At 35.5% G+C, this 23,769-nt stretch overlaps 1 protein-coding gene across 1 annotated transcript in view; it reads right to left on the bottom strand.

The window, feature by feature from the left end:
• Positions 1-23,769, bottom strand: part of ZNF280C (zinc finger protein 280C) — a 69,103-nt gene that overhangs the window by 13,466 nt on the left and 31,868 nt on the right. The window contains exons 9-16 of the mRNA XM_024758957.1: positions 18,142-18,158; positions 15,341-15,478; positions 15,082-15,191; positions 13,247-13,467; positions 9,589-9,746; positions 8,805-8,905; positions 7,894-8,040; positions 2,096-2,227 (exon numbers count right to left, since the gene is read on the bottom strand). Coding sequence (XP_024614725.1) covers positions 2,096-2,227; positions 7,894-8,040; positions 8,805-8,905; positions 9,589-9,746; positions 13,247-13,467; positions 15,082-15,191; positions 15,341-15,478; positions 18,142-18,158 — 1,024 coding nt within the window. The remainder of the gene's footprint in view (positions 1-2,095; positions 2,228-7,893; positions 8,041-8,804; positions 8,906-9,588; positions 9,747-13,246; positions 13,468-15,081; positions 15,192-15,340; positions 15,479-18,141; positions 18,159-23,769) is intronic.

Below are 23,769 nucleotides of genomic sequence, written 5' to 3' on the forward strand. Positions count from 1 at the left end.
GAGAGGCCCGCGTCACGCAAAAAAAAAAAAAAAAAAAAAAAAAAAAAAAAAAGACAGATCTCCAGAATCACTGTTAACACCTGAAACTTATATAATATTGTACATCAACTATACCTCAATTAAAAACAATAATGCACCCCCCAAAAAAACCCAGATCTCCAGTAAATGTGACCTTCTCTCCCTGGGGGTTCTTTGGGCAAAGGTTACTGCGGAGGTTACATCAATTCATCATACAGCATGGAGAATTTAATAATATTCAGAATTTTCTTAGAGGGAACTAATATAAAATTTCTAATTTAATATTCAGAAAAAGAAATGTTTGATTATACCCATTGGTTGATAATGAAAAACAGTCACCTATATATTTGGTATCACACAAACAGCACTGAACTAGGAGTCAAAAGACCTGAGGTTAAATTTCAGTACCAGCTCTTCCCAGCCATGTGACCTTGAGTAAGTAACTTATCCTCTCTAAGCCTCATCTGTAATATGGGAATAATACATGCCTTCTCTACCTCACTGGTTTGCTACAGGGATTAAATAACAGAATGTATGAAAAAGCACATGGAAAGCTTAATTCTGAAGTGCTAACAAGACATTTAGTCTCATTTATTAATAATATCATAATTATAGTATATAATTATTACTATTATTATTAATAAGGGAAGATACGAGAGAGGATTGCACTGCTTATGTTAGTATTCTGCGTGTCTTGTTCCAGCATGGAATGAATGGACTACAGGGAAGGATACTGGATAGCTTCTCTCCCTCTAGAGCTTCAGAGCATTGCTTTACATTATTTTAATGAACTCAAATAGCAGACATGCTCACATCAAAGTTTAGTACTCAAATATAAGTACTAAATGTTTCGGAATTATTTCACTTTGGACTGTGCATCCCTCTACTGGAGCAAATAGTCAAAAGCTGACTTTACATAAAAGAAGTCAAAGAAAACAGATGTACATAAGGCAGAGGGAAAATGAAATTTGTCGTCAGATGTGTGTTTGCTCACTTAACAGTGCAAAGCTAATTAAGAGAATTTGCTTCTCTAAGAGTTGACTCAGTAATACCAACTTCAACAAACTACAGCATTCAAGGCATTATGACAGATGTTGGAGACACAAAGATAAACATGATTCCTCACCAGCTCAAGCAGACATGTACGCTGCCAACTGGAAAAGCTCAAAAACAGACTATAGAATATTTTTTTTAAGTTAAGTATTTTTTAAAATTAATTAATTATTTTGCTGCGTTTGAGTCTTTGCTGCTGTGCGGGCTTTCTCTAGTTGCGGCGAGCGGGGGCTACTCTTCGTTGCGGTGCGTGGGCTTCTCATTGCAGTGGCTTCTCTTGTTGTGGAGCACGGGCTCTTAGGTGTGTGGGCTTCAGTAATTGTGGCTCACGGGCTCTAGAGCATGGGGTCAGTAGCTGTGGCGCATAGGCTTAGCTGCTCCGCGGCATGTGGGATCTTCCCGGACCAGGGCTCGAACCCGTGTCCCCTGCATTGGCAGGCGGATTCTTAACCACTGCGTCACCAGGGAAGTCCCCAGACTATAGAATATTGAAACAACACAATGACTCAGTCTACAGTTAATATAGTTGCACTCACTGCAAAGGAATATGCTCCAATACAGCACATTTCAATCAACTCAAAAAACAATGGATAGGGCTTCTGCCTGCCAATGCAGGGGACACGGGTTCGAGCCCTGGTCCGGGAAGATCCCACATGCCGCGGAGCAACTGGGCCCGTGAGCCACAGCTACTGAGCCTGAGCGTCTGGAGCCTGTGCTCCGCAACAAGAGAGGCTCCGACAGTGAGAGGCCCGCGCACCGCGATGAAGAGTGGCCCCTGCTCGCTGCAACTAGAGAAAGCCCTCACACAGAAATGAAGACCCAACACAGCCAAATAAATTAATTAATTTAAAAAAAACAATGGATACAAAATTTTCTTTCCAAGCATAGGAATGATAAAACCTAAAATTAAAATTTTAATGACAACCAGAAGTCAATTTTTAATATTATATTGAATAGATTAAAACAGGCAGGGGTTTATTTCTATTATCATACAACGTTAAAATACAACATATTTAAAACTCACTTTTGTACCAGGAGGCAATCCTTCTAGCTCTTTAGGCTTTATAAATGTCCGATGCTGGGTCCTGTGATCCAGTTTCTCTTTGTAGGTCAAAAATTGTAGTCTGCATTTTGTACAACGATGAACTCCTTTCTTCTGTTTACAATAAATATTAGAAATAATATTAGAAAATAATTTCTGCCGCCACAAATCCCGAGGCCTGAAATTGCTCTTAATTCTAATAGCTAAAGAATTTTAAAACCAGAATTTTACCACATCCTATCATAAATAATTCCAAAATATTTCGCTTTTTACAAGTACTTCTTGCATTAGTATTTGAGTTTCAAAAGTATTTGTTATCATACAGGCAATCAATATGATAATTATATCAATTAGATTACAATGGGACAAGTCCTATACTATTTGTAGTGTGAATTTACTTAATTATTAATTTGAAGTATAAACTATTCGAACATATGATATCATGAAAATGAGCTATATTATACTTTCATTCTTGGAAAGATCAAATAATTTTTGTTATTTCCATTTGTTTCACAAGTTGGTAACATAAATTGAACTTTCTAAAACCAAACAAATTTAACCAGACACTCCCAAGAAAGTTATGCTATAGAAATGGTTGTATATGTCAGTGTTTGTCCAATAGAACTTTAAACAGTGATGATAATGTGCTATACTGCACTGCCTGATATGGTATCCACTGCCACATGTGGTTATTGAGTGCTTGAAATGTGGCAAGTGCAACAGAGAAATCGATTTTAAAATTTCATTTAATTTTAATTTTAAATTAATTTAAATTTAAATAGACGCATGTGGCTAGTGACTGATATTGGACGGCATGGTTACAGAAGCAAAAATCAGAACAACTGATCTGAATTTACTATTTGAGAACCCCTTGACTATGTTCCTTCTGAAACCTGGTCATATTATTACTTTACCAATAGGAAACAGGACCGAAGAGAGATGTAAGGCACTTGGCTCATAGCTAGTTAGTGTTCTTTCTACTACATACTAGCAACTGCAGTTTTTTTGTATATGCTGTCATCAATTAATATATGTATTATACATTCATCAGTAAATTTGGAACAACGTACAAATAGAAAAATGTTTTCTCTAAAGCTGTATCTCCACAGGTTCATCACTATTTGCATTTAAAACACAAATAAACATTTAGGAAAAATCAAATGAGGTAACATACATTAAAGTACCTAGCCATTACTGGTGCACAGTAGGCATTTGATAAATAAAAATTCCTTACAAAGTTCAAAGCAATAGGTAAATATAATGTACTTGTATTACTATTTTAGTTTCATCCTAAGAAGTATGGTTAATTGGATCATATCATAGGTACAGCCAACATAAACAGATTCACCTATATGTACTCAAGAGAGGGGAAAGAGGGGGGAAAAAAACTCAGTCAAGAAGCTGATAGCAAGGTAACATGACAGAAAGTTCCCCAGATATAGGTCCCAGAAATCTTTTCTCTACCTGTACCTATATCTCATCCAGTTTCATGACTTTAAATAGTATTCATCCAACTGCCTACTCAACATCATTACTTGATATCTAACATGCACTTCAAATCAACATGGACAAAATTAAACTCTAGATTTTGCCCCATCCACCCTTAAAAAAAATCTGTTCCTTCCCTAGTCTTCCCAATATCTCAATATATGGGAACATCATTCTTGCAGCTGCTCAGGATGAAGGAATTTGGTCACTCTTAACTCTTTCTCTCACACCCCACTGATAAAACCTTTCAGCTCTACCTTCAAAAGCATAATCTTTCCACTTGTCATCACCTCCGACCACTGCCACCAGATGAGTCCAAGTCACTCACCCGCACTCTCTCACAATAGCCTCCTACCTTCTTGTTTCCACTCTTTCCTCCCAACAGTCTATTCTCTCCATAGCAGCCAGAATAATCTCTCACATGCCTAAACACTCCAATGGCTTCCCATAACACTCCAAAATCCTGACTCTGGCTTACAAGGCCATATACTATCTTCCCCGCATTCTATTGCTACAACCTCATCTCCTACTACTCTTTCTCCCACTTGTTTACCATGCTCCAGCCACACTGGCCTCCTTGTTGCTTCTTGAACATCTAGATATATGCTCACCTCACTGCCTACTTACTGTTCCCTCTGCCTGGAACATTCACTCCCAGATAGCCACATGGCTTAATCCCTTATTTCCTCTGGAGAGACTTCTTTGACCACCCCACATAAAAAAACAGAAGCTACTCTTTTACCTCCTAAGCCCTGGCATTCCCTATCCTCATGTATTTCCTCCCTATGGTACTTATTACCAGCTGGCATACAGATACATTCAGACATAATAATACATATTCTCATTCTCTCTCCCACCTGCCACTATAATGCAAATTCCAGAGAGCACAAACTTTGTTTTGCTCACTTCTGTAAAACAGTCCCTGGCATATATTAAACAGTAAATAAATATCTGTTTAATAACCAGTAAGGCAGGCAGCAAGAGACTGACAGAGAGTGCACATGAGAAGCAAGCACAATTAAACTAGTTCAAAATGTCTGCCATTCCATTCAATGAGCATTTGCCCAGAGCCCTGAGATGGGGACATTAACCTACTATTCCCTTAGATGGACTCAAGTCTTTCATCTCTTATGCATGTATACCTGTGATGTGCTGAGAATAATACAGTACGTTTTTAAAATAACATGATGTTCAACCAAAAAAATGGTGACCTATTACAAGGATAGAGAAAAAAATTGTGTTGAACTTTTTGACAAGGATACTATATCTTTTGGGCGATTTGAAGGTTTTCAAGGCTATTCTGACTCTCTGTAATATCTGCCTTTACACCTAATGTCAGTGAAGAATGACTCTGTGGTAACAGCTTGGGCCCTAGGTCAATTTTTGGCTCTGCCAACTATTAGAGAATGTGACACTGGGCAAGGTAACTTACTTTCTATAAAGCTTTGTTTCCTTATCTATGAAATGGAAATGATCGCATACCTGCTTTGTAGAGTGGTTGTAAGGATCAGACAAGATAATGCAAGTAAAAGCACTAGTGGCTGTCGTACAGCAAGTGATTAGTATATGTTAACTGCTTGTTATTACTATAAAGATCTAATGAGGCTATTTAACACATCTGAAATCCTTCATCCTTTTTTAAAAGTTGTACAAACTGTCCTGTTAGCTCTGAAATCACTCAATACATAATCATCTATTCTTTTAAGGAAAAGGTTACAACCAAAGTCTTTAAAAAGAATAAAATGAGCCACAGACTCAACAATTCTTATGGTCTAAAATTGCCCTAATATCATCTCAATTACAAGCTTATAATCTTGCTCAGCTATGGTTTTTGAGTCTTTTGTGAACAATTATATTCAAACTGAGAGTCTTTCCTCTATTGATTGCTGACTGCCTACCTCTTAGGTACTCCAAACTTACAAAAATATTGGGCACCCATGGTGTGTCAGTAGTCCCAAGACTACTCTCCGGTTTGATGATTCAATAGAAGGACTTATAGGGCTTAAAAGCTGTTATACTCACAGCTATGATTTATTACAGTGACAGGATACAGAACAGGATTAATAAAGGAAAAAAGTGCATTGGGTGAAGTCTGGAGGATACTGGCACCAGGTTCCAAGTGCCCTCTCCCAGTGGAGTTGCATAGGACATGCTCATCAATCCCCCAGCAACTAACTGCAGCAACAGGTATGAAGATTTTTGGTTTTGTTTTGTGTTGTTTTATTTGGTTTTCCAGGGAAGCTCTCTTTGAGTCTTAGAGCCCAGGTTTTCATGAGGTTCAGTCACCAAATCTTCAGACTCCATAAGAAAAGCAGGCATTCACCATAAACATATTTTTGCACAAGACCTAGAAAAGCTGGTACCACATGGCTCAAGGTTCTAGGCGTGTAAAACACTCATCAATTAATAACAAAGGCTCAGTTTCCAGAGTTAGCCAAGGGCTAGTTATGCAAGTAGACTCTTCTGAAAACGTGCATATTTGAGCAGCTCAGACCTGCTGGTTAACACTTTCCTATATATGTGGCAAGTTAAGACATACAACTCACGGTATGAAGAGTGACTACAGGTCAGGTTAAACCATTTAGGAGACAGTCCACATAGCAAGCCCATCCATCTCTTTCTTACCTTTCTAAGCATCTATTACTCCCTCCACATCTACACCTCACTCTGGAGCTTAGTAAAGCACAAGAGAAAGAATTACGTTAAAAGCTTCATAATAAAATAGAGCTGCTGCTTTATATCTCGTTCTTTCTTTCAAAATCAAAGGTCAAAGGATGAAATATAGAGTACCAAGATCAGTGTTTCAAAAACTCTATTCCTAAAGAAATGTTAATATGTGTTGTGCAAATAAAGGATTCAATGGTCAAATAAGTTTTGGGAACAACATATACAATATCACTTGCTTGGAGATTTATGATCTTTAAAGCATTTTTTAGCATGTTAAAAGCTCTGAAAAATCCTATTAAAAAATAAATAAAAAACTATTCATTTTGTAAGTACAGCCATTTACTGAATTTCTTTTTCCAGGAACAATTTTAGAGTAGAACATCTATTTGACATCTGATGGAACATGAGGGAAACTCTAGAATAGAAAGATTTTGCCAGAGTTTAACAGTGAGGTGACATACCAGGATAAAAAAATAAGCATGTTGCCATAACACAGGTGATCTTGAATGCATCTGGATATTCTATATTTATGATTTTTTCCAATTAACAACTATAAGTTGATTTCATGATTATCTAATGACTGGAACTGAAAGCAATGTTAGCACAAGTGCTGAATAAAATGGCCATGATAACGCATTCAATAATAAGGAAATGTAATGAGCTGATCAGTGAGGAGGCAAAACCTCATTACATAATCAGATTCAGTAAATTCATTGACTTCTGATTTTGGCAAATGTATGACTGCTCTTTCAAGCACTCAAGAATAGGCTCATTGTTATCAAGTTTTCAGCCCAAATAAAGGATGGTCTAATTGTGTCAGGAAAAGAACCAGCAAGCATAAAATGAAAATTCAAGGGAAAGGTGCAAGCACTAGTACTGATATTCCAGAAATTACAAAAGCAGAACTGGTAAAAGTCATCTAAGAAACAAGTTATAACCTAAACACTGTTCTTTGGCATAGTTCACATATCTAGAAATGTGTCATTGCTGTTTCTTTTGTCACTGGCTGCTACAAGAGACCATCCTGGATCACTGATGACAACCACATGTCTTCTCATAATAAAAAGTGGGCTAGGGAATTCCCTGGAGGGCCAGTGGTTAGGACTCTGCACTTCCACTACAAGGGCCTCTGGTTTGATCCCTGGTCAGGGAACTGGGATCCACAAGCCGTGGAGCAGGGGTGGGGGAAGGTGGACTAGAAAGTGGAGATAAAGTTTGAAGAGAAAGAGGAAAACAGAAGATTGTGAATCCTCAATCTTATCTTCCTTAGTTCAAACTTATCCTTTTCCCTGCTCTTTAAAATCATTCCCATTCTCACCACTCTTAAACCCTTGAAATGTCCAATATAAATATTCCACTCATCTTTCCTCTTCCCCTCCACACTAGGCTCCTATTTGTACCTACCTTTCAGAATTTTCACTATCCATGAGCCTCATCATCACCAGGAAGCAGACAAGGAGAAGAAGTGGAAGTTTCACAAGTATTTCAGCATAAATTATGAATTAATGGTGTCATTTGGAACAACTTTGCTTTCCTTCTAGAACAAATCTAACCGATGTTCTAAGTTTATATATATAACCTTTTCACTAAGACAAAATGAACAAATAAGAACTGCTAAATCTCACCTGATGCTTCATGTAATGATTCATGTAGGGGGTTGCCATTCTACTAACTTTGAGGCAAAATGGACATAGCAAGTTCTTAGTATTTTCATGGGATGCTCTAAAATGAGTTTCTACATCAGAAAATGTTGATGATCTAAACTGGCAAACCTAGAAATATAAAGAAGATTTAATTTAACTTGAAAATTTGTAACCGATATGCAATTATATCAAAGTAGCCACAATAAGTCATTTGTTTAGAGTAACATGATGTACTACTAATTCAGCTCTGCTGCCTATACAACCAAGGATCCTGATACTGCAAGTAATACAGATAATCTCTGAAGCAGAAAAGTTGTCTTTCAAAGTTTAGGGATATTCCTAAACATCAGTAGATTCCCTTCTTTTCAGATCTACCACCCCCCATCCCCATCCTGACTTGAATTTTCAAAGTCTGACACCTCTTGACCTATAAAGTTTTTCCTGTTACATCAAATGAGGATCCTCTTCTTTGGATTTTAAATAGCATCCAGGCTGTAACAGAGGCAATTTATCTTTATCTTGCTATCTTACTGGGGACCACTTGAAATTCTGGAAAAATACTGGCCCCAAAGCCTTTAGTTGAGTTCCCCGTAACTAACAGTATTTCCGATTTCTCTAACACGTCTATATTCTTCCCTACAGGGTAAGAAAGTCAGTATGTTTGTCTTTCTCCAGCAGGGCTTTTTGTTTGTCTAGCAGAGGGGTCAGCAAACTATGGCCCACAGGTCAAATCCAACCCACTACCCACACATACATGAGTTAAACCAAGAGTTTCAACTATTGAAAAGGGTCTTCATTTTAGTAATTCATTTTTATTTAAAAAAAAAAGAACAATACTGTTTCATGGCATGTGAAAATTAAACACCTAAATACACAATAAAATGTGTGTGTACCTGGCAAACATATGGCATTTCACCGGGTTTATGAGTGTCCTTCATATGTTGTAAAAGAGTATGTTCTGTTTCAAATGATAATTCACAGATTTTACAAATAGCTGAAAGTGGAAAAAAACACATTACGTCATTTTAAGGATGTATAAATCAAAGATTCAGTTTGCACATTCATAACAACAGGAACAACGAGTAATAATAATAATAGTGGTGATGGTGGTTCCAACAATTCTACTGTGGTTAACTTTGTAACGCTGTTCTAAGGACTTTACTTAGTATTAGCTTGTTTCATTCTCATACCATCACTGAGAGCTGTACTGTTAATTTTTATCCCCATTTTTTCAGATGAGGAACCTGAGGCACAGAAAGATTAATTAACTTGACTGACATCTCACAGCTGTATTAAGAGGCAGAGCTGGGATTTGAATCCAAGCTAACTCCAGACTCTGTGATTTTAACTATCACTGCAGTTACTTTTCTTATTAGACTGTAAATGAAGACCATTAATTTTATATTTGCAAACCAGGGAATCTGAGTTTTGTAATTTACTTCCTATATACAATGCGTAAGTTATGCCAAGAAAGTTTCAATTTACAAGAGGGACTTCAATTTTAGTAAGTAATTTTATTGAAAAGTTTATACAAGTTAAAATATGCTTTCAACTTTGCCCCCGAATTACAAAATCTATTTCTTATTCTTATTTTTCCATCAGAATTCTTAAGGATTCCTCATAGGTTAGATAATCAAAATCATTAATGTTCAGGATTTTAATAAAATTGTGACTTACTAGAAAACTCATGGGGAGTATGTGTGCTCTCAATGTGACACTGAAGCTGGAATGGTGTGGGATACTGACGGTAGCAGTGCTGGCAGGTGGTGTGGTTTTCCCAGCTCTCAGTGTTCTGCTTCTCAAGTTCCAAATGATGTTTCATGTGGTTCATAAACCTATAAATGATTGTGAACAGGTTCAAATATTCAAATTTATAACCAAAGACAAATCTCACAAATAAGTATCTGAACCTAAATGTTAAAAATGCAGTTGTATTACTCAAAATAACACCTCTAAAGCCATATAGTCCTCTGGAAAAGTGTGCAATTCAAATGATCACTTTCATTAAGTGCATCAGTGAACATTCTTCTTTGCATCTTTGTTTTAAAATAATCCATTAATATAGTTAATACGAAATACTGCTAATTTGCTTCCTCACCATTATTTCAGATTAAAATTTTTTTGTAAAGAAAAACAGCAGGCTTCTTTTCCATACATGAAATACTATTTACATTTTAAAATAAAATACTTAAAGGAAACTCTACCACCAAGAGCAGCTACAGAATCATGAGAGAAATCTTTTGACAGCCTTGCGATATACAATAGCTTTCAGCTGCTTAAAAGAAAAATTGTTAGTATTTTTATTTGTGTCTTGGTTTCTACATGCATGTAATAGCAATTTTAATACCTATAATTACAAGAATCTTTTATTTAATGATACAGGTTTACTGTTAGCACAAACAGTTCATTTTAACTCACAGACTGTGCCCTTTGTAGCACAGTCCATTTTTCAGTTCTACATTCTGCTATGTCAGATTCCCTAAAAGGCTTCTTATGAGAAGGAACTATGACCTTTAATGGCAGAGAGTACAATATAAACAGGCATATCTATTTCAAACGGCTTACTGAAATGTTTTACTGAATTTCAAAGTAAAGTTATTTAATCAAAATTACAATCTCAAGTCTGGGTCAAATATTAATAGCTAGTCACTATGAGTCCCTAAAGGAAATAATCTTGAAATGAAGTAATAATGTCAGCAACCTAGGCAGCAATTACAGAGGTTTTAACATTTATCTCTTCACACCTCCAAAACACCACTTATCTTTAGAGCTGCTTATGGTACACTTTGAAATATCTTTTTTCCCCCTTTCATTTTAATATCATCTCTATTAAAATCTATTTTAAAATCCTAGTCTTGCCTAAATATTTACATATAAAGGTCATGAGCCATTAACCTTTCAGCTCACAACTTTAGTAAAATTTATTTGTATAAAATAATCTGTTAACTAGCTATCTCTCAGTTATTACCCTGCCCCCATCAGCAGCTCACACTTCTTAAACCAGCAGATGGAGATGTGGAAAAAAGGAAACCCCTCACAAGGCTATTCTCAGAATAAAATAACCCTAACTGGTTTTGGTGACACTCGATGTAGGGAAAAATATACTACAATATGTTGACAGGGCTGAGAGGAGAAATCTTGAGCTATTAGGGTCCACCATCCCTTAAAACCACCACCTTTATCACATCAGATAATTATAATTTCTTTTTTTATGGTAGGAATAATTAAGATCTAGTCTCTTAGCAACTTTGAAGTTTATAACACAGTATTGTTGTCTATAACCATTAAGCTGTGCATTAGATCTCCAGGACTTATTTATCTATAAAAAGTTCCAAGTTTGTGCCCCTAAATAACATATCCCCAATTCCCCATCCCTGGTAACCACTGTTCTACTCTGTTTTTATGAGTCACAGAGCTTTTTGTTTTTTTTTTTTGCGGTACGTGGGCCTCTCACTGTTGTGGCCTCTCCCGTTGTGGAGCACAGGCTCCGGATGCACAGGCTCAACGGCCGTGGCTCACGGGCCCAGCCGCTCCGTGGCATGTGGGATCCTCCCAGACCGGGGCACGAACCTGTGTCCCCTGCATCGGCAGGCGGACTCTCAACCACTGCGCCACCAGGGAAGTCCTGAGTCACAGAGTTTTATCGTAACATTGTTTCAGTGTTACATAGCAAATAACAATTTCTCTTCTGTTAAGCTACTGGGACCATTAGCAATTGATGGCTGGTAGGGCTTGATAAAAGGAGGTAATGAAGTGTGAAAACTCATATGAATAATATAAGTGAAAGGTCTTTGAAAACTATAAAACGCTACCATAAATGTAGCATTCACAAGTGTTTTAGGCTTATATTACAGGGTATTTCAGTGTTTTTCCATGTACTTCATTTTGGACCCAAGAATTCACCAGGAAAAATAAATGCTGAGCTTAGAAATGACCTACCTATAGAATGTTTAAGAATGTTAGTTATAAATGATGGTTTTCAAGGGTAAATCTTTTTAAAAGTTTATAAGCGTGTATGTGTCACAATATAGGTACAGACATACATATGCATATATGTATCTGACCTAAGGGAAGTGCATTGATGTCTGCAATTTACTCTGGGAAGTATAAAAAACTCAGATGGATCTATGGATAAACAGATATGTAGTAATGCAAGTAGAGTAAAATATTAATGCTGGAATTGAGGTGGTAAATGTAGAGAGATGTTCACTGTAAAATTTTCTCAACTTTGCTGACTATTTGAAATTTTTTATAATAAAATATTGGAAAAACAATGTCAGGCTATATAGCCAATTAAAAAATACCAATCAATATATCTTGTTACTTTGTTCTTGTTACATTTCACTTAGGATGATAGATATGTAATATGCCATATAACTCAAAGACTGCAAAGTATAAGCTCCTAAAATTTGAAGCATACATGTATAACTCCTCAGAATTCCATTGAGAATTAAATCTCTACTTTGAAAATGTGTTAAATTATAAAATCAAAGCAGACATGTTGCACAGAACTGGTACTTCTGGGCTTCCCTGGTGGCGCAGTGGTTAAGAATCTGCCTGACAATGCAGGGGACACGGGTTCGAGCCCTGGTCCAGTAAGATCCCATATGCCACAGAGCAACTAAGCCCGTGCGCCCCAACTACTGAGCCTGCGCTCTAGAGCCCGCGAGCCACAACCACTGAAGCCCGCGTGCCTAGAGCCGGTGCTCTGCAACAAGAGAAGCGACCGCAATGAGAAGCCCGTGCACTGCAACGAAGAGTAGACCCCGCTCGCTGCAACTAGAGAAAGCCCGCGTGCAGCAACAAAAACCCAACACAGCCAAAAATAAATAATAAATTAAAAAAAAAAAAAGAACTGGTACTTCTCTAGATGATCAAAAAAAACCACTTCTTCTGTAAGGAAAATGTACTAAAATTATAAATATGAACTGTAAAAGAGAACATTAAATAAGACAAACATGGAGGAGGTAAAATTGGATAAAGTGGTTCTTCTTGTGATAGGAAAAATAAGATTCAGAAGCAGTTAAAATTTTAATAAAAATATCTCACGGAAATTCCTAGTTCAATGATAAATACAGAGAAAAGAATGATTTTCTCCTAGCTTAAAATAAATTTTGTCCTTTCTTAAGCTATCTGAAAGAAATACAACTAAAGTGGATCCAAGTGTCAAACTCCTAAAAATACAAGAAAAGATAAAAGCTTTTCAACACATGAAAATCTGCCTTTATTCTTAGTAGAAAGTTAAAATTGCTTATCTAGGATGGCACAGAAAAAGAAATACAATATTTACATCTGTAGCATCCCAATTTTCAAATAGAAATAAGTATTTACATACCTAAGATTATTTTTAAGAACTTTCAAGCAACTGAAGCATTTAAATGTTGTATAAGTCTTCTCTTCCTCATCAACAGCTCCTTCATGTCTTCCATAGTAAAAGTCACTAACTAACATAATCAATTTTCCTTTCTCTGCACCAGTCTCATTTTTATCTTCAGTACTGGAAAGTTCCACTTTAATCATTCCCAAAAATGCATTTACCATGTCTGGACAACAACGCTGAAAGAGAAAAAAATATATAAGCCTTATTTATATTTCTTTTAAAAATTAGACACCAAAAAATGATTCTGTGTTTATAACTAGGGCCAGCTCATGTGGAAAGACAGTCTCACATAGTTTTAATCACAAACAATAAATAAAAGCTACATTTTAGAAAAGGTCTGTCACTTTCTCCAGGTGCAGAAGTATATATAACATGCTATGATTTGTGTATATTAATAGATGGAAAATAAGAACATTCACGTGTGCCGGTATACGCAGGAAGAAAATCAAAGAGGATACAAAACAAGTTAATAAAAAATGATTCCTTTGTGAGTTGCATTGAAAACTAGGCAAACAGGAGTCGGGGTGAGATTTTTTCACTATATTCCTTCTTATACTTTTTGAATCATGTGACTATAATTACCCCCAAATTAAATAAACTAAAGATAACTAACAAACTCATTCCTTTCTTCTCTCTATGATGCAAAACATAAAAACATCACTTGATTGTGTATCTCTACACAATATTACATAAATAGGAAACCTGAAAGCACTGTAGAAGTTACTTCTTACTTTTAAAACCAAAGCCCAAAGTCCAGTTAACAGAAGTCACACTCAGGGAGATGGAAATAGTGATAGATCAAATACAGTTTTGCCCAAGAATAAAGAGACTGTAATTGGAATTCCAGGATGCTCCTTTTCTTTCTACATTTTTTTGTAAAATGCTGAATTTCAATGAAAAAATTGCCAATCTTTGAAATAGTGAGCAATAACTTTTACTAAATAGTTTTCTTTACCTTGTATTCTTCTCATCCCTTCTTTTCTGCATATATCCTACACTACCTTTTTTCTTGCCTCCTTCCCCCCTTCCTGCCATTTATACTGGGCATACAAAAAGAATACAGACTATCTTTCCACAGACACAAAGGACACTGTAGTATCTACTAAAATATTTTAAAGTATTTTCATTAGTACTTTGAAAATTACCTAAAACCTAATTACAAGAGCTTCTTACACCAATATAAATCTAGAATTAATTTATAACAACTACACATACTATATTCTGGATTGAGTTAAAACTATCATTTCATATTAAAGGCTCCACCATTAGGAATTTATGTCTAAGTGCTAAAAATTAAAATGCAAGGCTAAGATTTTCTTGACCACCGCGCCACCAGGGAAGCCCCAAGGCTAAGATTTTCATTGAGTAATGTGACATGCATATATCACCATGGACAAAAAAAAACATAAAAAAAGGAATTAAGTTACATGAAAGATTAAGCACCTAATAAAATGCCTGCTTTACAAAAAGTTTGAAGAATGGCATGACCTAGTCAATAAAATATCCTGATTAATATATTATTTCATTAAAAATTAAAATATAATATGTAGTGTTTGTAAACTTAATTTTAATAATTTAATGATTGGGAAGGATTTTAAAATCTCTTATAAAATTAATCATTATGAGTATCAATTTTTACTTAAGTTATATGAAAATACCAACGAGAAGATTTCTTATCTAAATATCTGGATAAACTAGCATTTACTATATATCAATCCTTAATATTTTAATATTAATATTTTCAGAGATTTGTGAATATTTTTAAAAATCAAATTTTGAAAAAGTTTTACCTTCATGTGAAATTTCAAAGGATCCAAAAGATTGAACTGAACATTGCACTTTGGACAAGATCTTACAAGAGGTGTTGCAGTTTTATGGAGAGTTGGTGAGGTATTTGTACCTAAAATAAATTAAGGAGTTTTATGAGTCAAATTCTCCTTTTTTAACCTTAAACCCAACCAGTAATAACAGTTTTAAACTTCATCACAATTTCTGAAATTTATGTATAAATAATACAATTTCTTTTTTATACACCAGATTCATATTTACCTTTTGATAGCAAGACAGGGGAGGATGTCACTGAAGGAGTGCTCGTTAAAGACAATGAAGCACAAGGATTTATGTCAGAAACTCCTTCAGTGATCTTTGGCTTTTTTGGACTAACAACGTTTTCTTGAGAAAGAGAAGAACATGCCATTATTATAGGCGGAGAGTCTTCTAGATCTACAATGATTAAAATAGTGGGAAAGATATTTGAAATTGCTTTAGTATAGAATATTGCTTACAAATGCCACTAAAATGGCCTTACATTTAAAATTAAGTAAGAATACTTTGGAGATAAAGGTAATATAATTGAATTACCATATCATACAACTGACAATAAAGAATGACCAAAATTTATATGATCAATAGGTAGAAAGAAACTGCACAAATAACCATTATGGACTACACAGTTTGAACAATTCATGAAATAAACTTTTTATGCAAGAAAATTCTAAAGATGCTTTCAAATTAATATATAAATAGGTATCATGAAAGAAGTCGGACCAAAAAAACCCAAGCCACCCCCCCACCAAAAAAAAGGCAGAAGAGAGAATACTCTAAAAGCTCAGTTCCAAAAAATGAATTTCTCTTCAGATGCTTAAATGCATTTGAGCTTGTAAACAAAAACAATTTATATTCTAATCTAAAAACTTAAGAGAAACTCCTTAAGATACTTTAAGAAAAGTCCTAAGATATCTAATGGAAAACCAAGTTGGTTCTTTTCCCACTTAACAACCTGATGGGTAGTTTAAATTATCTATTTAACTCCTACATGCAAAGTAGAAACAACTAATCTTAAATATCTTGAATGACAATACCTCACTTATTCATATGAAAAGGTTTGGAGTTAGTATGATGGCTTTCAAACTATGTTCCCCTGAACCTAATGGGTCTGTTTTAGGGAATTCAGTGGGCATGTCAGACAGAGAAATTCTCATTTTACTTTAAAAAAAATGAGACTTTTACATAAAATTCTGTTTGAATAGAGATTTCAGTGCTGAAAATAGTTTTGAGTTTGAACACCATCACTTAAAGGCTAAAGAATTATGCAATTCAGGGTATTTGCAAGGGAAGTGGGGCTATTTAGGCTATAACCAGACCCAGAAAAAGTCCCTTTTGAAAATAACACACAATTGTACTTTGTGATAAAAGATTCTAAAACTGCACGTTTTAATGCTCCCAACTGTATACTAATAGGAGAAGCGGAATAGATATATGCCAGGAAAATAAGAGTATTACACCAGTGGGCGCCTCTGTCAAATCTGCATTTCATTCTTTGAGATAACACAGAAATGATTTTTTTCCATCTTCAAGCACATGATTACTGACAGCTATATTGCAGACACTTAGGACTGATTTCTGTGTAATCACACTAACTTTCTCAGTTGCTTAGGTTCACTGAACAACCAATGAGTGCTGGTATTTTGGACTAGGCAACTAGTTATCTAATAGGCTGTTTTATATATAATTTTTAAAGCATGCATAAATCTCCAAGTTAAATAAAACCACTCTGAGCTCAATAGTTTTAAATTCTGATTCTTCAACTTATTTATCTGTGTTGCCTTTGGCTTGTGCTGTTCGCTATCCTCAACAGTGCCAAAAAAAATCCCATTCTCCTTCTTTAAAATCAAGTTCAAATCCAGCCATCTCCAATATCCTATGATCATCCTAGACAGGAGTCCATTAATCATGCTTCTGAACATATAGTGCATATTACTATTCATAATTATCATGCTAACAATGTTTATTGTCAAGTCTTTCAATGCTTTAATGAATTTTTCACTTCTCACATCTCATTTGAGCCTCAAAAAAGCCCTGAGATAAACAGAGCAAGAATCAAAATTATATAGCTAAATGGCTGATTTCAGGTCTAGAAAATGAATGCATTATGTGAGAAAAATAAAAATATCTATTTTAATAATATGAGAAAATTGAGGTGTAAAGAGGTTAGGTGATTTAATAAAGGCTACAAAAATATTTAGAATAGAGGCTCAAGCCTATATCTTCCTAATCAACTATAACCCTATTTACCATTAGGGCAAAGTTCCACTCTTTGCAGTATAACAACTTAGAGAGAGAGAGAGAGAGTGGAAGCTTCAAGAATTCAGATTTTTTCTATGAATAAAGACTGTGTGCATTATAAAATCAGATTTCAGACATCTATTTCATCTTATTTATTTTGGTTCTTGGTTATTTTACTCACTAGATAAGTGGCGCCTAGATAAGTGATTATCAAACCAAATATTATCAAGGGAAAATGTTTTTGGCACACATATTACTATAAATTTCTTTCTGTTTTGGTTTTGTAAATATATACTAATTTGTGAGTAAACAATTTAAATATTCACAAAAATTTTTGTGTACCTTTCTCCAGTTAGTGAAATACATCAAATTTGCTAACATAGAAACAATAATTGCTTTGATAACAGGGAATTTTGCAACTAGATAAAACTTCATGGCATACTATTTCAGGTTAATGAAGAACTTTGTTATGGTATACAATCAAAGAACTGTAATTCTTCTTTAATTGGAAATTTTCATTATTCCTTCAATGGATATTTACTGAGTAGTTACTATGTGCAAATCACTTATTTCTTTAGTATTGCCATTTTATACTACTACCCTATAACCATATTTAACTATCACATCTACAACATTAATTTTGATAGAAAGACTCTAGCCTATTAAGAAATCAACTATAACCATGCATTTTTTCTCATACTAATTACCAAGTAATTAATACTTTTTTTTTAAACCATAGTATTAGGGTATCAGGGGACTTCCCTGACTCACAGAAATTATATTAAGATTTTTCAGTGCATGGCTGGCTCCAAGTGAGAATGAGCTCAAAGAATATGTTAGCCAACTTAATAAAAAGAAATAAAATATTCTATCATTAAATACGATTTTATATAAAATCACCCAAGAAAGACATTCAGGAATGATTAGCTTCCATTTTACAATATATGAAAAACATAGCATGAAGATACAGGCTTCAAAATAGAAATCCATCGTATATATATATATTCATCAAGTCTCTTTTTATTATATTTATAAAAACTGCCAAACCAAACCTCCTATATAAATTGCTGTTCCATCTTGGCATAGTGGTATTGAATCCTGGGTCAAGTCTAACACCAGATCTGAAGAATCATCCGATTCATCTTGTGATGAAGTCTTTATAAAATCCTGTAATAAGTTATAATTATTTCGTTTTACAAAGTTTTATAAAGGTAAATTTAACTGTATGTCAATGCTATAAAGATAACCTTAATGATTCAATTACTAATAAGTTATAAAACACAAAGATATTTATTATTTGCTGTCAAAATCAGCATCTACTAGGTAAAGGGTACATGAGAACTCCCTGGATTATTTTTGTAATTTTTCTGAAAATCTAAAGTTAGTTTTAAATAAACAGTTAACATTTAAAAATAATGATATTACTAGCAAAGTAGAGGTTATATTTTGGTACAACTTCTCTGCAAGAAAATTTTGAGAGTATCTATCAAGGGTTTTAAAAAGTTCATATCCTTTGATCCAATTATTCTAAATAGTCCATTTCCAACACTTTATGCTAAGGAAATGAAAATATTTAATGGAGAATTATTTATAAGAGCAAAAATTAAAAACCTGTATGTCCAACAATGGTGGAACGGTTAAATAAACTAAATAATAGACTATCATGCAACATTAAGTTTTTCAGAAACAGCCAATGACAAAGAAATGTTTCTAATATAAAGTTCAGTGGAAAAAAGAGGACCAGACACCTGTGTATAAAATATAGTCCTGATTGATGTACTCTATATACCACACTAACCATCTGCAGAAAACAAAATTCTCTTCCATTTCTTCTCAACCCCTGTCCCGCTCTGCACCAAACCCCATACATACTACCTTTATCATGGGAATATAAGGATCCTGCTTGCGTGTTTTGTGCTTACAAGTTGAGAGAGACAATCATGTATTAAGAATTTTACTTTGCTACTAAGTTTTCTGTTGACAGAGACTTGTTATGGAGACAGATGTTGAAGTGACACAAACCATTCTATTCCTAGAATTTGAGGCATAACAGGCAGATTTCTGCATTTGAGCTTTACCATGTATTATATAAAATCAATAATAGCTATATGACTTAATTGTAACCAAGCACAATCTAACTATAAGGTAAATATTTTCTCCAAATATTTGCACTTAAAAATGGAAAATATTTACTAGCAATTCCCAAAATAGTTCTTTAACAGAAGTTCCTCCAAACAAACTTAACACTTTACTTAAATCCTTTCCTAGGTGATAACTCTGGTCAATTAAGTACCACCATTTCAGAGAGCAGATATATTATTAAACAAATAACTTGTTAAAATAATTCTCCAATTGGGATTTTTTAATATCTCATAAAGTAGTTCAGAAAGATACCAAATACAATGGTAAGGTACAAAAGGTGATAGACTAGGATTCGGAAGACTTGTCCATTTATTTAACTATGGAACCTTGGGTAAGTCACTTATGAGATTCAAGTTATTCCTTTGCAACTGAAATAGTAGCCACCAATTATTGTCTGTTTAAAATGTACTTGCCTTTTTCACAGTACACATGGTCCCAGACTTTCGATGGCTCAACTTACGATTTTCCATATTACGATGTTGTGAAAGCGATACGCATTCGGCAGAAACCATACTTCGAATTTTGATCTTTTCTCAGGCTAGTGATATGTGGTTCGATACTGGGCAGTGGCAGCAAGCCACAGCTCCCAGTCAGCCACGTGATCACGAGGGTAAGCAATCAATATACTTACAACCATTCTGTTTTTCACTTTCAGTACAGTATTCAATAAATTACATGAGATATTCAACACGTTATTATAACATAGGCTTTGTATTAGATGATTTTGCCCAACTACAGGCTAATGTAAGTGTTCTGAGCACGTTTAACATAGGCTAGGCTAAGTTATGATGTTTGGTAGGTTAAGTGTATTAAATGCATTTTTTTTTTTTTGGCGGTATGTGGGCCTCTCACCGTTGTGGCCTCTCCAGTTGCGGAGCACAGGCTCCAGGTGCGCAGGCTCAACGGCCATGGCTCACCGGCCCAGCCGCTCTGCGGCATGTGGGATCTTCCCAGACCAGGGCACGAACCCGCGTCCCCTGCATCGGCAGGCGGACTCTCAACCACTGCGCCACCAGGGAAGCCCAAAAATGCATTTTTAACTTAGGATATTTTCAACTTACGATGTGTTTATCAGGATGTAACCCCATCAAAGAAGTCAAAGAAGATCTGTACTACATGTATTCTGTTACGAAGTTGTCACAGCAGTTACTAATGAAGACCTAATATGATCTCCTATTTTATAAACAGGTAAGCTAAAGTTAAGTATGGTTAAGTAAGGTTCCCAGTACAACCCCGCTTGTTACTGATGATGAAGCTGGAATTAGAACAAAGGTCGGCCTTATTACAAATCCTGTGCCTTAAGCTATATCACACTTACTTTAAAATGGATAATAATAATTATGTCCCTGCCTGCCGAAAAGAGTTATTGAGGTTAAAGAGAATGAAAAAGTTTAAGAATTTCAGAGAAAATTCCCTAACATAGGATTCTCAATTCATTTGAGAATATATGTCATCCTCAACTGCGGCTGCATAACAGAATCACCTGGAGATTTTTCTGTTTTAATCTATTATACCCAGGTCTCACCCAAGACCAACTGACAAAAATCTCTATTTTTAAAAAACTCTCTAGGATTGGGAACCTGATTGAGTAACTTTGATTAAACAACCATGCCCACAGAAACAAAAAATTCTGAGTTTGGATGAGCTCTAGTTTCTAACTTTTCTAACACGAAAGACATCCCTCCTCCTTATTATTCTTCTTCCCTGGGTCCAACATAGGAATGATTTTCATCTATCTGTATTTAAATAATGATGTTTCCTTTATTGTTTTTCCTTTTTTTCCCCCTTTTTTTTGGCCTCACCGCATGGCTTGTGGGATCTTAGTTCCCCGACCAGGGATTGAACCCAGGCCCACTGCAGTGAAAGCGCCGAGTCCTAACCACTAGACTGCCAGGGAATTCCCTGGTTTGTTTTTCCTAAATGCCAGACAGCTTATTACAGTATGAGGAAACCACTGAGTTAATCTGATTCCAGCTAAAATCAAATAATTTTTGCATTTCTTGTAGCCTGCAATTATCAGGTGCACCTATTAAGTTTATAAAAACATTAAGAACAGCCTGTGGATACTTAGAGAATCCAAGTTTGAGAGCCAGCGGCCTGGGTAAAGGTTGTCACTTTAGAAATGAAGAAAGTGAGGCCCACAGAGGTTGTGAAAATGCTCTACTTAGGAACAAAGACAGAATCAGCATTCAAGTCTCATTTTCAATCCAGGTTTCTTGGACCATTAGTCCAGGGCTCATATTATAATTGATAATAATCTCGGAATACAGATATAGGTTTTCCAATATTGAATTTTTTGCTTGAAAGCTCAAATTTTATCATTGGCAAGAATAGTATCAGTTTTCTTCCATGATAGGCATGCTTTGTATATTTCTGAGTACTGAAAAACTGTGTGGCAGATAGACTCTAAAGGTGGCCCCCATAACTTCCTCCTGATATTAACACTTGTATAATCTCCCCTTGAGTGTGGGCGGGACCTGTGATTGCTTCTAACCAAGAGAATATGGCAAAAGTGACGGGATGTACATGATTATGTTACATAGGCCATTTTTCCCTTGCTGGCTTTGAGGAAGCAAGCAAGTCATGTTAGGAAGGCCTACACGGCAAGGAACTGAGGACGGTCTCCAGCTGACAGCAGCAAGAACTGACACCTTCAGTCTGACAACCCACAAAGAACTGGATACTGCCAACAACGTGAGCTTGTGAGCAGTATTAACTGATACTGCAGCTCTGCCTGACACCTTGATTGCAGCCTGGCCCAGCAGAGGACCCAGTTAAGCCATACCCTGACTCCAGACTCATAGAAACCATGAAATAATAAGCATATATTGCCTTAAGCTTCTAAGTTTGTGGTACTATTGTTAAGCAGCAATAAATAATTACTCCATGGTACTTTATCAGTCATCCTTTCAAGTAAAAATGGCATTCTATTTAAAAAAAACAGCTAGTTCAGCTTGCAATTCAATCTCACAAGTGCTTTTCCTCAAGAAAAACTCTATACTGCAGATACAGAAATGCTTTATGATGCATACTACCCATTTCGTCACACAGAATATTTAAAAAGAAGTGTATTCAAGGGTTGAAAGTTAATAAAATTAGAAACAATTTATTATTTCCTCAAGAATATTCTTAAGTGAAAGTGAAATTTTTCTACTGTGAGTGCTTGGTGGCCACCGATACAAAAACTACTAGTAGGGTTGGGTGGCACTGCCTTGACTCATATTAAGGCACCAGCAGTTTCACCCTCCATTGCCTTTGTACCACTAGTGCAAATGTTAACAGAGTGAAAAGGGCAAATGTCTTAGTGTTAGTATGACAATGGTTTTGACCTCACAGACTACTGAGAGTCTCAGGGAACCCCAATGGTCTGTGAAATACACCACTGCTCCAAGGCAACGCTTCTATTTTTAAAAGCACATACTTAAATGTATGTATGGATGTGTGTATGTGCATATTTTAAAAACTCTGGGCTAACCTGGATTGAAATCCCAGATCCATCATTACCAGCTGTGTGGCCTTGAGTGAATCATTTAGACTCTCTGAGCCTCAGTTTCCTCAACTATAAAATGGGGGAAATAACTGCGCTTACCTCATAAGAAAAGTCATAAGAATTAAAAGAGATTAATTTATATATAGCATCTAGAACTAAGACTTACCCATGTTGACGGACTAACAAATGTTAAATATTACCTTATATATTATTTCTGTTAAAAGTTTTAAAAACTAAACTATGAAAGTATGTTTTCAAAATAAACAGCAATAATGACCTTGGAAAAATCTTCCCAATTAAGAATGCCTGGTTTAAGGGCTTCCCTGGTGGCGCAGTGGTTGAGAATCCGCTTGCCAATGCAGGGGACACGGGTTTGTGCCCCGCTCTGGGAAGATCCCACGTGCCGCGGAGCGGCTGGGCCCGTGAGCCATGGCTGCTGAGCCTGCGCATCCAGAGCCTGTACTCCACAACGGGAAAGGCCACAACAGTGAGAGGCCCGCGTACCACACAAAAAAACAAAAAACAAAAAACAATGCCTGGTTCAGTTTACTGTCTTAAGAATTTTGCCATTATGCAATTTTCATTACTGATTATACTTTTTTACTCACCTTTAGATAGCATAGTTTTCAATATTACACCTATTTAATTTAAGCATATTACCTGATTTATTGACAGGTTGGATAGTTAGTTCCTGCAGCTATTATTTTGGGTATTGGCTGAGCCATCATAAAGATGGTGACATTTTCTTTTTTTATACTCTAATAAAGATGTTAAAAAAAAT

The sequence above is a fragment of the Neophocaena asiaeorientalis genome, unplaced genomic scaffold (genome assembly GCF_003031525.2).
Source record: "Neophocaena asiaeorientalis asiaeorientalis breed wild unplaced genomic scaffold, Neophocaena_asiaeorientalis_V1.1 scaffold1097, whole genome shotgun sequence".
Lineage (NCBI taxonomy): Eukaryota > Metazoa > Chordata > Mammalia > Artiodactyla > Phocoenidae > Neophocaena > Neophocaena asiaeorientalis.